At 40.6% G+C, this 14,310-nt stretch overlaps 2 protein-coding genes across 5 annotated transcripts in view; one reads left to right on the top strand and one right to left on the bottom strand.

The window, feature by feature from the left end:
• The window catches only part of MATCAP2 (microtubule associated tyrosine carboxypeptidase 2), a 75,509-nt gene extending 64,515 nt beyond the window's left edge, over positions 1-10,994 (bottom strand). Inside the window, exons 1-2 of one of the 2 annotated variants that reach the window (XM_020902528.2) lie at positions 10,809-10,989; positions 3,410-3,479 (exon numbers count right to left, since the gene is read on the bottom strand). In XM_020902528.2, the coding sequence (XP_020758187.1) occupies positions 3,410-3,479; positions 10,809-10,922 (184 nt within the window). In that variant the 5' untranslated portion in view covers positions 10,923-10,989. Of the gene's footprint in view, positions 1-3,409; positions 3,480-10,808 lie in introns of both variants that reach the window. The other variant, XM_070468473.1, reaches the window with a different exon arrangement.
• Positions 1-14,310, top strand: part of ANLN (anillin, actin binding protein) — a 77,056-nt gene that overhangs the window by 9,543 nt on the left and 53,203 nt on the right. For 2 of the 3 annotated variants that reach the window (XM_020902479.2, XM_020902500.2), the window contains exon 1: positions 10,809-10,892. The exons of the other annotated variant lie outside the window; for it this stretch is intronic. In XM_020902479.2, coding sequence (XP_020758138.2) covers positions 10,875-10,892 — 18 coding nt within the window. In that variant the 5' untranslated portion in view covers positions 10,809-10,874. Of the gene's footprint in view, positions 1-10,808; positions 10,893-14,310 lie in introns of those variants that run through there. 3 annotated transcript variants of the gene reach the window in all.

Raw genomic sequence — 14,310 nt, forward strand, 5'->3', positions numbered from 1 at the left:
CTCAAGGAAGAGATCATGCCAAAGAAATCAATTTGGGAACCATCAGTATATGGAAGGTATTCTAAGTCAGTGGATCTGATGAGATCACTTAGGGAGTGTGTATAGGTACACAAGAGCAACCAGGGTAGAATTTAAAGTTCTCTGTCACTTAATTGTGGAGCAGAGGAAAAGGAGCCAACAGAGTTATTCACACACACATCACACACATAACACACATTGATCTTCCTCAGCTTATGATGGAGTTATGTCCCGATAAACACAACGTAAGTCAAAAATGCATTTGATGTACCTAACTTACCATATATTATTGCCTAGCCTAGCCTACCTTAAACATGCTCTGAACAATCATATTAGGCTACAGTTGGGCAAAATTATCTAACATGAGGCCTATTATACAACAAAATGATGAATATCTCATGTAATTTATTGAGTACTGTACTGGAAATGAAAACCAGAATGGTTGTATAGGTATTGTTTATCCTTCGGATCACATGGCTGATGGAATGGCATCTTGGTGCAACTGTCCAGCATTATGAGAAAGCATTGTACTGCTTACTGGTAGTCCAGGAAAAAAATCAAAATTCCAAGTACTGTTTCTACTAAAAGCATGTTGCTTTTGCAATATTATAAAGTCCAATTATGGTAAGTAGAACCATCATAAATCAGGGAATCTGCACACACACAGCAATGGCACCCCACTCCAGTACTCTTGCCTGGCAAATCCCATGGACGGAGGAGCCTGGTAGGCTGCAGTCCATGGGGTTGCAAAGAGTCAGACATGACTGAGCGACTTCACTTTCACTTTTCACTTTTATGCACTGGAGAAGGAAATGCAGTGTTCTTGCCCGGAGAATCCCAGGGATGGGGTCGCAGAGTCGGACACAACTGAAGTGACTTAGCAGTAGTAGCAGTATGTAACTATAGCTACATGTGTATATATGTGTGTGTGCATATGTGTAAGTTTTTGTTCTTTAGCTGCTAAGTTGTGTCTGATTCTTTGTGACCCCATGGACTGTAGCCTGCCAGGCTCCTCTGTCCATGGGACTTCGCAGACAAGAATACTGGAGTGGTTGCCATTCCTCTCCTGAGGGAGGAATCGAACCCATGTCTCCTGCACTGCAGGCATATTCTTTATCATCTGAGCCACCGGAAGAAGGTTACATATTGGCAAATTAAATGCAGCTTGCCTAGCACCTTTCAAAGATAGATGAACTACTTAGGGTGTAGCCTCATAGAAAAGGGCAAGATAGGAAGTCAGGGCTAATAAATACATAGGCATGGCTACAAATGAACTACATTTTCAATTTGACCAAGAGTTGGAAGAGGAGCATGAACTGAAGTTTAGGATCAGAGGGGGCTTGCAGGTTTAGTAGGCAAGAGGAACAGTGGAAAAGAGATAAGGATTTGATATTTCAATCAGGAGGCCAGTTTGGGGATTTGAAATCTTGAAGATGGAGCACTTTCTGGTGCACAAGTAGAAGAGAGGAGGAGGTCAGCAGAGGTGGAAGGTTTGTGGAATGATGAGGTCAGTGTAGGATGCTGTGTTCACAGAGAAATCGTCAGCAAACATTTCTTGAGGGCTCAGTACCTGCCAGTCATGAATGGTGCTGAGAAAGATGTGAGAAGCAGGGGAGATGAGAATGAAAGTGAATGTCAGGAACCCTAACATTTGGAAGGGCTAATGACTGAGGATGGTGATGGTGATTGCAGCCATGAAATTAAAAGATGCTTACTCCTTGGAAGGAAGGTTATGACCAACCTAAACAGCATATTAAAAAGCAGAGACATTACTTTGTCAACAAAGGTCCGTCTAGTCAAGCTATGGTTTTTCCAGTGGTCATGTATGGATGTGAGAGTTGGACTATAAAGAAATCTGAGCACAGAAGAATTGATGCTTTTGAACTGTGGTGTTGGAGAAGACTCTTGAGAGTCCCCTGGACTGCAAGGAGATCCAACCAGTCCATCCTGAAGGAGATCAGTCCTGGGTGTTCATTGGAAGGACTGATGTTGAAGCTGAAACGCCAATACTTCGGCCACCTGATGCGAAGAGCTGACTCATTGGAAAAGACCCTCATGCTGGGAAGGATTGAGGGCAGGAAGAGAAGGGGACAACAGAAAATGAGAAGGTTGGATGGCATCACCGACTCAATGGACATGGGTTTGGGTGGACTCTGGGAGCGGTGATGGACAGGGAGGCCTGGCATGTTGCGGTTCATGGGGTCGCAAAGAGTTGCACACGACTGAGTGATGGAACTGAACTGAACTGAATGACTGAAGAGAAGAACCAAGCAAAGTCTGGAAAGATTATGTGAGGAGACATTGTTTAAGTGTTTGGAAACTAAAGAAGTTCATGATAGACATCAGTGGAGTACAATGAACCTTCTTGTTTCAAATTTAAGAATGTTTTATTTTTGAGGTTCCATAAAGAGAGTTTGATGTTTAAGAAACATGGACTTCTGTTATTCTTTAATATTTAAGAGCTACTTTTATATGCATGTGTGCTAAGTCACTTCAGTCATGTTCCACTCTTTGGAACTCCATGTACTGTAGCCTGCCAGACTCCTCTGTTCATGGGATTCTCCAGGCAATAATACTGGAGTGGATTGCCAAGCCCTCCTCCAGGGGCTCTTCCCAAGCCAGAGATGGAAGCTGCATCTCTTCTGTCTCTTGCATTAGCAGGTGGGTTCTTTACCACTAATGACACCTGGGAGGCCCACTTTTTCTTTTATACGGGATTGCTAAAAATTTAAAAAATTTTTAGACTTCTTTGGTGGTCCAATGTTTAGGACTCCCAGCTTTCACTGACCAGGGTCCAGGCTCAGTCCCTGGCTGGGAAACTAAGATCCCACAAGGTGAAATGTGGAAAATTTTTTGTTATTAAAAAATAGGTTCTGTGATTATAGCTTTGAGAAATCGAGGTATGGAAAAGCAGCAATATATAAATTATAGTGCAGTAAGTACATAAAAGAATTCCTCCTTATGAAAGGATTTACTGTGGCCCTTTTAAAGAATGGAATGATTCCCTTAATGCCCTTATAAACCACTTGAGAAAGTAAAAAGGAGATGAAAGATATAAATTTTGAGAAAAGTTGATTGGATAAAGGGAACACGACTGTAGTTGGATTGACTTTTGGAAACAATACAGTATGTTAGGAAACACACAATCTGTTTTCCCTCAATTTTTAATATGAAACAGTTTCATTGATTAAATTAGAAGAGAAAAACATCTGATGCTAAGAACCTTTAAAACTGTTTAAACCCTTAAGATATGATACTAATGTCCATTAATACCAGATACTGTAAGAAATAAACTATCCCACTTAGTAACCATGTATATGACATCACTTGATGATTCTTATTTCTTCACTATAATAAAGGTGTAAAAGAAGTGGCCCTTCAGCCAGATAACCTGAAGTAGAGATCTTGACCTTAATCCTTCTTGCCACTGCTTTATGGTTAGATCTTGGCCTTTTTGATGCCTGTAAAAATAAGAATATTTATTTCATTGTATTATTTTGTGAATGAAATGAGAATGTGTATAAAGTACTTTGAAAAACTAACTGTACATACATAACATAAGGAGTGTCCTTTTTTACACTTTTTCTGTTTTGCTGCCCTCCATTTATTTTATCTGTGAAAAAATGATCACTATTCTCCTTTGTTGGAAAAAAAAGGATCTTTGAAGGGGCAAATATTAATTTACTAGGGCAACATTTAATTTCTAGTCATCTTTGCTTTGGAGCCTTGATTCTATATTTAAATTAATATAATAAGCTGTGATCTTTAAATAACTTGGAAGATTGTGGCTTTTATTTAAACAATTAGAGAAAGACTTTTGATGACTTTCAGAATATTAATATGATTAGAGCAAACTGTATAGTCTAACTAATAATCATGTGAACATAACATGTATTTTCTTTCCTGATTTAGCAATTAAAAATTTTTTTTAAGAAAGCAATTTTAAGGTTGCAATTTATTCAGCAATATATATCTAGCTCAAGAGCACATTTACATTATTATTTTGTATTTTGTGATGAAAATAAACAAATTAACTGAAATGTCAAGATCATAAGCAGGATTTGAAGTCAGGCAGATCTGCTTCAAATTTTTAGGTGATGGTCTTAAACCAAATAGCCTCTTTGGATCTCAGTTTCCCCCATCTCTAAAAATGGAATACTAGTTATCTTACATTCATTCATTTAACAGATATCTATTGAACTCATGTTGCCACAGGGTGCTAGGTAATAGCTATAAAGACAAGTCCCTGCCATTCCATTGCTTACACTCTAGCAGAAAAAGGAGATGATTAAACTTAAACACATAATTAAAATAACCCCATATAAGTGGTAAATGCAATGAAGAAAACATATCAGAATAATAGGATAGAAAGTGGCTTGGGGGCAAAGAGAAGTGGTGTGGCCACCTGAACAGGGAAGTCTTCTTTGAGGAAGTAGCACATTTAAGCTTAGACCCAATTAACGAGGAGAAGCCATGAGTAGACCTAGGAATGTCCAGGGGGTGGAAAGTTCTTGATGCAGGAACAAATTTAGCATATTTTTATGACTGGAAGAAAGTCTTATGAGACTGGAGACTAGTGGAAAAAAGGTAAAGTACTGTGATATTTTCACATGATGTACATGCCAGGCTGAATGAATCACAAGTTGGAATCAAGATGGCAGGAGAAATATCAATAACTTCAGATATGCAGATGATACCACCATAATGGCAGAAAGAAAGGAGGAACTAAAGAGTCTCTTGCTGAAGGTGAAAGAGGAGAGTGAAAAAGCTGGCCTAAAACTCAACATTCGGAAAACTAAGGCCATGGCATCTGGTCCCATCACTTACGGCAAATAGATGGGGAAATAATGGAACCAGTGACAGACTTTATTTTCTTGGGCTCCAAAATCACTGAAGGTGGTGACTGCAGCCATGAAATAAAAGATGCTTGCTCCTTGGAAGGAAAGCTATGACAAACCTACACAGCATATTGAAAAGCAGAGCCATCACTTGGCTGACAAAGGTCCATATAGTCAAAGCTATGGTTTTTCTAGTAGTCACATATGGATGGGAGAGATGGACCATAAAGAAGGCTGAGTGATGATTTTTGAACTGTGGTGTTGGAGAAGACTCTTTTAAGAGTCCCCTGGAGAGCAAGGAGATCAATCCTAAAGGAAATCAAACCAGAATAGTCATTGAAGGACTGATGCTGAAGCTGAAGCTCCAATACTTTGGCCACCTGATGCGAAGAGCTGACTCATTGGAAAAGACCCTGATGCTGGAAAAGATTGAGGGCAGGAGGAGAAGGGGGTGACAGAGGATGAGATGTTTGGATGGCATCACTGACTTAATGGACATGAGTCTGAGAAACTCTGGGAGATAGTGATGGACCGGAAGCCTGGCATGCTTCAGTCCATGGGTTGCAAAGAGTTGGACATGACTTAACAACTCTACAACAATTGTGATATTTGGGCCTCCCCAGGGGATGCTAGTGGTAAAGAACCTGCCTTCCAGTGCAGAAGACATAAGGGGTGTGGGTTCAATCCCTGGGTCATGAAGATGCCCTGGAGGAGGGCATAGCAACCCACTTCAGTATTCTTGCCGGGAGAGTCCCCACAGACAGAGGAGCCTGGTGGGCTACAGTCCATAGGGTCACAAAGAGTCAAAAATGACTGAAGTGATTTAGCACATATGCACATTGTGATATTTGGAGAATATTAGGATACTAGGTGGAGAAGGAAATGGCAACCCACTCCAGTGTTCTTTCCTGGAGAATCTCAGGGACAGAGGAGCCTGGTGGGCTGCTGTTTACGAGGTTGCACAGAGTCAGACACAACTGAAGCGACTTAGCAGCAGCAGCAGCAGCAGCAGGATACGAGGAGAGGAAGGTTAGGCCCAGATCATGTAGGGCCCTGTAGGTTTGATAAAGAATTTGCATATTATCCTACTCGCAACAGAAGACATAAACTGGCTCTACACAAGAAATTGACACTATATAATTTACAATTTAAAAAGCTCCTACCCTTTGGATGAATTACTAAAATATGATAGTTCAGTAGGTTTGTAATAATCATGTTCCTATATACTAATAATAGGTAGTTTAAAGTATAATTAAAATGTATAATTTTAAAAGAAATAACAACAAAGATACATGTGAATACATTAAAGAGTATAACGATCTTTATGGAAGTACATTATATATATTTTTGGAAGATGTTAAAGTAGGCTTAAATTAATGAAGATATATCCATGTGCACTAATAAAATGGTTTGATATCACAAAGATGTGGTATCACAAAGATTGTGTATCACAAAGATTACATAATGAAAACAGTTTGATATTGGAAGAGGACTAGACGAATAGACCAGTAGAATAGAATAAAGAGCTTCTACACAGGCCTCCATGTACAGGTATCATACAAAAGATGCATTACAAGTCAGTGGGGAAAGAATGGACAACTAAATAAATGCTGCTAAGACATTTGGTTTTCCAGATAAAAAACATGATCAACCCAGATAATTTAAAGATGGAACCATGAAAAAAAAAAACATACTTTTTAGAAGAAAAATGGGAGAACATATTTACAACCTCAGGGTAGGGAAGGATTTACTGAGACACGAAAAGCACAAATCCTACTGGAAAATATACATGTATTTAATTACATTAGTAGTAAACATTTCTGTACATCCAAGACATCCCAAAATGAAAAGACAAACCATAAACTAGGGAAAGATATTCTCCAGCCAAAAAACCAGGAAGAGTTATTTTCCTATAAAACAACAAAACACTTTGAATCAATAAGAAAAAGCAACCACATAGAAAAAAGAGCAAAGGATATGAATTTGAAATTCACAGAAAAGGAAAACCGAAAGGCCAATAAACACACGAAATAATGTTCATTTCCACTAGTCATAGGAGAAATGTATACAAACAAGAATGATAGAAGCTAAAAAGCATCCAAGTACTAAGGAGGGAGTATAGTAGCAGACATACTCATAGAAATGTGATTAGAATATAAGTTGTTACAATCACTTTGAAGGGCAATTTATTTTTAATATCTGGCAGTAATACTGAAATATATTTTTTGAAATGATCCTCTAATTCTTAAGTATATTACCCTAGAGAAAGTTTTGCATGGAGACATAAGGAGACATAAAAATATTCATGGCATCATGCGGTCTTTGGAATGAAAAACTGGAAATGAGCTAAATGTCCACTAACAGGATAATGGATATATAAATTACAAGTATATTAATAAAATAGAATTATAGCAGTGATAATGAACAAAATGCAGCTATACCTGTTAGTGAGGATGAATCTCATAAAGAGAACATTCGGAAAAGAAACCAATAGCAGAAATTTTTACTTACAGTAAAAACAAAATGTATGTAAAACACTATATATTGATATAGATATATATGTAGATGTAATAAAAATACATACATTTCACAGGAATGATAAACATGAAAATCAGGATAGTTTAACCCCTGGGGAGTGGAAGGTAAATGGTAGGAAGAAGGAATACATAGGAGACTTTAATTACAAAGGTTTTTAAGCTAGGTGTACATGGTTATCTGTTCTATTCACTAATTTTTTGTTACATTGGAAATATTTTATAGCACAGTTTTTAAAGAAGAAAGGTAGTTCTAACTATCAGGGGGTAAGAAGGGAAACAGGGAGACCTGTTAGGAGATTCAACCAGTCAATCCTAAAGGAAATCAGTCCTGAATATTCAATGGAAGGACTGATGCTGAAGCTGAAACTCCAATACTTTGACCACCTGATGCGAAGAACTGACTCACTGGAAAAGACCCTGATGCTGGAAAAGATTGAAGGTGGGAGGAGAAGGGGAGGACAGAGGATGAGATGGTTGGATGGCATCACTGATTTGATGGACATGAGTTTGAATAAGCTCTGGAGTTGGTGATAGACAGGGAAGCCTGATGTGCTTCAGTCCATGGGGTCGCAAAGAGTTGGACATGAGTGAGTGACTGAACTGAACTGAGACTTCAATCTCCAGCACAGCTTCTGGCACAGAATATGGGTTTAACAAACTTCATCTTTATAGGGTGGTTGCTATTATCATCATTATTAGGGTAAAGACAGATTGTGAATAAACATAAATACTCTGAGTAGTTATATTATGCTACATGTTCTATTTATCTCTTTTAGTCTTTATCAGAATCCAGTTATAAAGAATCTAAGGGGCTTACATGGTAGCTCAGTGGTAAAGAAGAATCTGCCTGCAATGCAGGAGACGCGAGTTCCAACCTTGGGTCGGCAAGACACCCTAGAGAAGAAAATGGCAACACACTCCAGTTGCCTGGAAAATTCCATGGACAAAGGAGCCTCATGGCTCATGAATCTGCCGAGTTGGACATGACTGAGCATGCAGGCACACAGGCATAAAGAATCTAAGGCTCACAGAGGTCAAAGCTGGAAGGCAAAGGGTTTCATTAATTTCTAATGACTCATTTCCCAATGCCGTGTAAACTTCCTCCTGAACCTCCAACCCTAATATATCCACTACTTTCTTGTCCAGCACTTGAAAAAAAAAAATTCAAGCATCTTTTCTCTTTGGTTCATAGCTAGCATGGGCTTCCCTAGTGGCTCAGATGGAAAAAAATCCACCTGCAATGCAGGAGACCTGGGTTCGATCCCTGGGTCAGGAAGATCCCCTGGAGAAGGGAGTGGCTATCCACTTCAGTATTCCCTGGAGAATCCCACGGACAGAGGAGCCTGGAGGGCAACAGTCCATATGGTCACAAAGAGTCAGGCACAAATGAGCAATTAACATTTTTGAGTTGAAAAGAAAGTTAAAGTGAAACTCACTCAGTTGTGTCCAACTCTGTGCGACCCCATGGACTATACAGTCCATGGAATTTTCCAAGCCAAAATACTTGAGTGGGTAGCCTATCCCTTCTCCAGGGGATCTTCCTGACCCAGGAATCGAACCAGGGTCTCCTGCATTGCAGGTGGATTCTTTACCAACTGAGATATCAGGGAAGCCAACACTTTTGAGTTAGATATTAATAATTCAAAACACTTGGGTAGGGCCTTATTACTTATTATAGAATACTTTTTGATTGCTCTCAGTTTTTCAGCTGATCGGCCTAACAACTCTGAGAAAGGCAGGGCAGCTGATTATTTTGGTTTTACAGATGAGAAAACCAAAATCCAGAGGCTAAATTGGAGGTTCTTAACCTGTGACGGGGCTTCCCTGGGGGCTCCGAGGGTAAAGCGCCTGCCTGCAACGCGGCAGACCCAGGTTCAATCCCTTGGTCGGGAAGATCCCCTGGAGAAGGAAATGGCAACCCACTCCAGTACTCTTGCCTGGAAAATCCCATGGATGGAGGAGCCTGACAGGTTACACTCCATGGGGCTGCAAAGAGTCGGACAGGACTGAGCAACTTCACAATCTGTGACCATGAACTTCACGGAATCGTATCTTAAAATGCTTATGGTTGAAAGGGCATTTTTAAGCTTTAATTGTATTTTCAAAGGAGTCTATGACTCCCAAAAAGGTTTAAAAGATAACGAGTTAAATGATTTGCCGAAAGCCTGGGGTCACAAAGTCCTGGTGGAGTCAAGACCCCAAGGAATTTCTTCTCATCCCACGCTCAGAATTCTTTCCATTACTACATATAGTACCACAATTCAAATTACAGATATTACTAGTGAAATACTTTTTGTAATGTTCACTGACTTGCTAAGATAGAAACCTTATTAAATATACTGAAATTCTTACTTGGGAGTAATGGTTTTGGCCTGTTCAACTGTTGGGCAGCCATTCAGAAATCTACACGGTTTTACGGATGAACAAGTCACAACCTGTTTGTCCTCTTTATAGCAAGCCCTAATATAAACTTGCTAAATAAGGTATGAATCTGATACAGTAACTATAAAACGTATTTTTCAATTCTCAATAAAGAATAGTTATGAGACCTAGCTATGATCCAGTGGTGGAAAGTAGACTATGAGCCGAGAATGGGATTTTCATTTCTCCAGGACCAGTTACTTAAAGTGTTAGGGTCTCCCTTCTCTTACCTGTAAAAGAAAGGATAAAAGTGGGAAGCTTCTCAGCTCGAACTTTGCATGCAGTTTGATGGGGTTAAAATAAGAAGGACCGACAGGAGTTTCGTGTATAAGCATTAACAGGTCTGTTAAAGTTAACCTTATTTTCTCAGTGATAAAGGCCAGTGCCCAAGGCGGCTCACTGGTCATTAGCCACAAGTGTCTGGGGGCTCACCAGACCTGGGCCTCAAGAAGGCCAAGACTGAGTCCACCTTGGAGTGAAGCAGGAGCTGGCGAGCAGATGAACAGAAAGCTACGTAAAGTCAAAGGTCCAGTGGGATTCCAAACAGAAGGGCCCTTAATCCTAGATTTAGGAATGAAGGAAAGCAGGAACGCCCAGGCACAAGAGTGTGAAGGGATCTGCTTAAACAGGGTGGGGTGTGCGAGCGTTGGGGGTGGGGCTTTGAGCCAGGAGGCAGTTGATGCGCTGGAGCGCCGCACCTAACGCTGCATCCCCGCCGCCTGGGCCCGGCAGTCACTGAGCCGGCGGAGCCACCCTTGGGAACCTCCCAGCCCCGGCGAGGCCACGTGATCTAGCGCCGGGGCCCGGAGAGGCGTGCCCCGCCCCCCGCCCCGCCCGTGCGCATGCGCGCGGGTCCGGGCGCTGAAATTCAAATTTGAACCGCCGCGGCTGGCCGACTCGGACTTCGGAGGCAGTGGGGAAGAGGAGAGGAGCTTGGGAGAGTTCCCCGCTACCTTCTTGTTTTCTTCAAGTGACCCACTGAGCCGGCACTCACTTTTCTTTTTCTGAATTTGAACCACCGTTTTGGCCGTCTCGTAATCGACACGCGAAGTCCGGGGCGATGGACCCGTTTACCGAGGTGAGAAAACTTGCGGGCAGAGCCAGCCATGACGGCGCCCGCCCCCCACCCTCCCTTCCTACCCTCTGTCAACCTCCCGGCCCACAGGCCGGTGAGCGCGTGCGCGCGCGTGCGCAGAGTGGGCGTGCGAGGGTCCAGCTTGGAGCTGCAGGGTGCGGCGGGTTCCTTCTTCTATGTGGCTGTAATTCATCCGCGGTTTTCTTGTGCTTATCCTGCAGATGAAGCTCTGCGGGGGAAGTTTTTAGTCTGTCCTCAGTAGTAGTAGTGAAAAGACCCCCTGTCAGCCCCGGTGATTATACGCCCCTCTGGAGTGGATCCCTGGGTCTTCCAAGGGTGCGGTAGGGGCCTGACCAAACAGATCCCCTTGGAAGTCAAAGCCGGGATGTTGCAGGGTGGAGTCGGGTGGCCGAGTGACTCAGTACTGTGTGTGCAGCCGCCGCCTGGAAATGGAATGGAATGCGGTTTGCAGGGTTCGTGTGATTCGCAGAGGAGCCGTGCATTTAATGTTAGTCTCAGTCCTGTCCAAACTGCGACCCCGTGCTCTGTCCATGGAATTTTCCAGGCAAGAATACTGGAGTGGGTTGCCATTCCCTTCTCCACTCCATACATTTAAGAATGCAGTGAACGAAGTGACAGCAAAATCTTAAAATAAGCCGATGCCTGACACCATTGCATCCGTTCCTATGAAGTCAATAGTTCTCTTCAGTTTCTATTGGTTACCTAACTAGCAAAGAAGATTCATACCTGAGGTTGACACTAACTGAAAGGAAAATTGCTAGCCTAATATGTTCAAGTCAAAATTTACAGCCCATGATTAAAAAAAAAAAAAGAAACCTGTTTTGGGTGTGTTTATGGAGCATAACATTATAGCAGGACTTAACTCATCTTTTGTTCTTTGGAAATTAAATATGGATTAATTACATCATTACTCTGTCGTTTATTTGTCTAGCTTTGACTTTTGTTGCGAATGTACGTTGACACACTCAGGAATTTAGTGTGGCCAGTTGTCCACTACCCTTTCTTCAAGGACAGTTCCTTTTTTTTATGGTGTTGTGCAAGTGTCAAACTGTTACTTTTTGAGTTGTTGCAAAGTGGGCCTAAAAATGTCTCTACACTAGATTGAAAAGCTTGAGTGGAGAATATTAATACCCCCCCCCTTTTTTTTTGAGATGTAGTTGCAATTCTGTTTAAGATATTAAAAGTTTCGGCAATTAGAGTTTACTTGTATTCAAACACAATATTTGTTTCCAAATTCTCAATCATCTCAGGGATACACATCAATTTGTTAACCTTAAATATTCTAACAGAAAAGTCCTGAGCACATTTTTGTATTAGCTTTAGGGAATAGAGCTGGTGGTTCCCCACATATTTTTCACTTACATTGAAATTTAAAAGGATATGTTATGTTACAACTTAAAATAGGATTCCTTAAAATAATAGCCCTTCCTGTTCTCAATATTTTATATTTCTAAGTAACTGACAAGAGCAAAGCATTTTGAAAGTTGGCTGAAAATTGCACTTCATTTTACTTAAAAATGTTATTCTGAAGCTAGTACAAATCTCAGTTGAAAGAAACTTTTATTTAAAAGTAACTTTTCATTTTAGAGTGCAGCTCAGAAATGTATGTGGTTTAGTGTGTGTGTTTTATATTTTGAGAAGTTAGACCAGTTGCGGTTGGAATCAACAGCTTTGGCATCTTTTCCTTAATTGGGAGTGAGTGAACTATTTGAAATGGTTCCAAAGATTAGGTGCTTAATTATAGCATTCATAACATTTTTGTACAGTGAAGCTAACTGTTCCTCATCTGAAAAGAAAAGGAAATTGAAAGTCAGTTAAAATGACTTTCTCAGCTGGAGTTCCTTATCAGAACCATAGAGCATAGAAAATTATTTGAGAGAAACTATTTTTCTCAGTTTTCCCAGAAGTGATTTTTTTTCTCTCAAAAGTGATTCTTAACCATGACATTCTGCAGGCATAGGAGAGATGTTAATTCATTACACTTTAATGCCAGGGCCTTAAGGATTAATTCTCCTGGTAACTCTTGTTGAGAAAGGCTGTGCTGTGCTCAGTCGTGTCTGACTTTGCGACCCCATGGACTGTAGCTGCAACCATCCTCAACTCTTGTTTCCTCAGACAAGGCTGTTGTGCACTGGTTCCCCTCCCTGTTGTCACTGGTGCTGTCTGGCTCACTTTCTGTCTTCCCGCCTGTTCTACCGGGCAAACTTTGTTTTGACCTCCAGCTCACAGTTTGATTCCCCTTCTTCAGAGAGGAGATCACCTTTCACAATACACATCTCACTTGCATTTATATGTACCTGTTGAACATGTTTTCTGTTAGAATGTAAGCTTCCTGAAGGTAGGAGATTATTCAGAGAGAGATTTCTGAGTATCTTGTGCTTGATGTTCAAGCACAATCCAATAACAGTCTGCTGAATTGATGTGAAAGATAACCATTCAGTGTAAACTGTTTTACAGACAATTAAATCAAGCAGTAACTGTTAGAACATTTTAGCAATATTCTTTTCTTCTAGGAAATCTCAAGTATAATGCATCCATTGCCCAGCAACACATGGCCATATTGTTTTACTGTATCTGCCTCTAATCCTCCTCACTGAATTATTTGGAAGCAAATTCTAGAAGGCATATAATTTTATACATAAATACATAGGTATTCATCACTGAACACTAAAGACTTTTAAAAAAATCATAATGTTATTATCACACCTAAAAAATAAACAGCAGTTCGTTCCTTAAAATCATCAAACATTGTCAGTGTCCAGCTTTTCCTAAGTGTCTCATGATTTTGCAGTCTGAATCAGCATCTAGACAGAATCCACATCAATGTTCCTGATGTTCTTCATGGACCAACCAGAGATAAAGAAAGAATCTATCTTGATTTATGGATAAGCTAGCAGTTAAGGCACATGTTTATTATGATGATCAGCTAATAGCATTAAAAAGTTAAGGTTGATCATATGAATTTGGTTAGTTCTACTGATGGTAAGTTTTTAAAAAACAATTGGATTTAGTCCAACTATAGTTTTTAGTAAAGCAGTTAAGAGTCCAGACTCTGGAGCCTGGTTCTTAATCTTGCCTTGCTACTTGTCAGCTGTGTGACCTATGGCTTGTTATTGAACCCCTACCTGAATTTTTTCATCTCTAAAACAGTAGTAAAAACAGAGTTTCAACAAATCATATTTGAAGATGAAATGAGTTAGTGTCTGCCGACACTGAAAGTACTTTAAATCCTGTCTAAGCACTAGTGGTGGTTGTACTTGTTTCTTGCTGTGCTTAGTCACTCAGCCATATTCGACTCTTTGTGACCCCTTGGGCTGTAGCCCACCCGGCCCCTCAGTCCATGAGGTTTTTCAGGCAAGAAATACTGGAGTGGGCTACGATTTCTTTCTCCAGGGGATTT

This window comes from Odocoileus virginianus, chromosome 1 (assembly GCF_023699985.2).
Source record: "Odocoileus virginianus isolate 20LAN1187 ecotype Illinois chromosome 1, Ovbor_1.2, whole genome shotgun sequence".
NCBI classification, from domain to species: domain Eukaryota; kingdom Metazoa; phylum Chordata; class Mammalia; order Artiodactyla; family Cervidae; genus Odocoileus; species Odocoileus virginianus.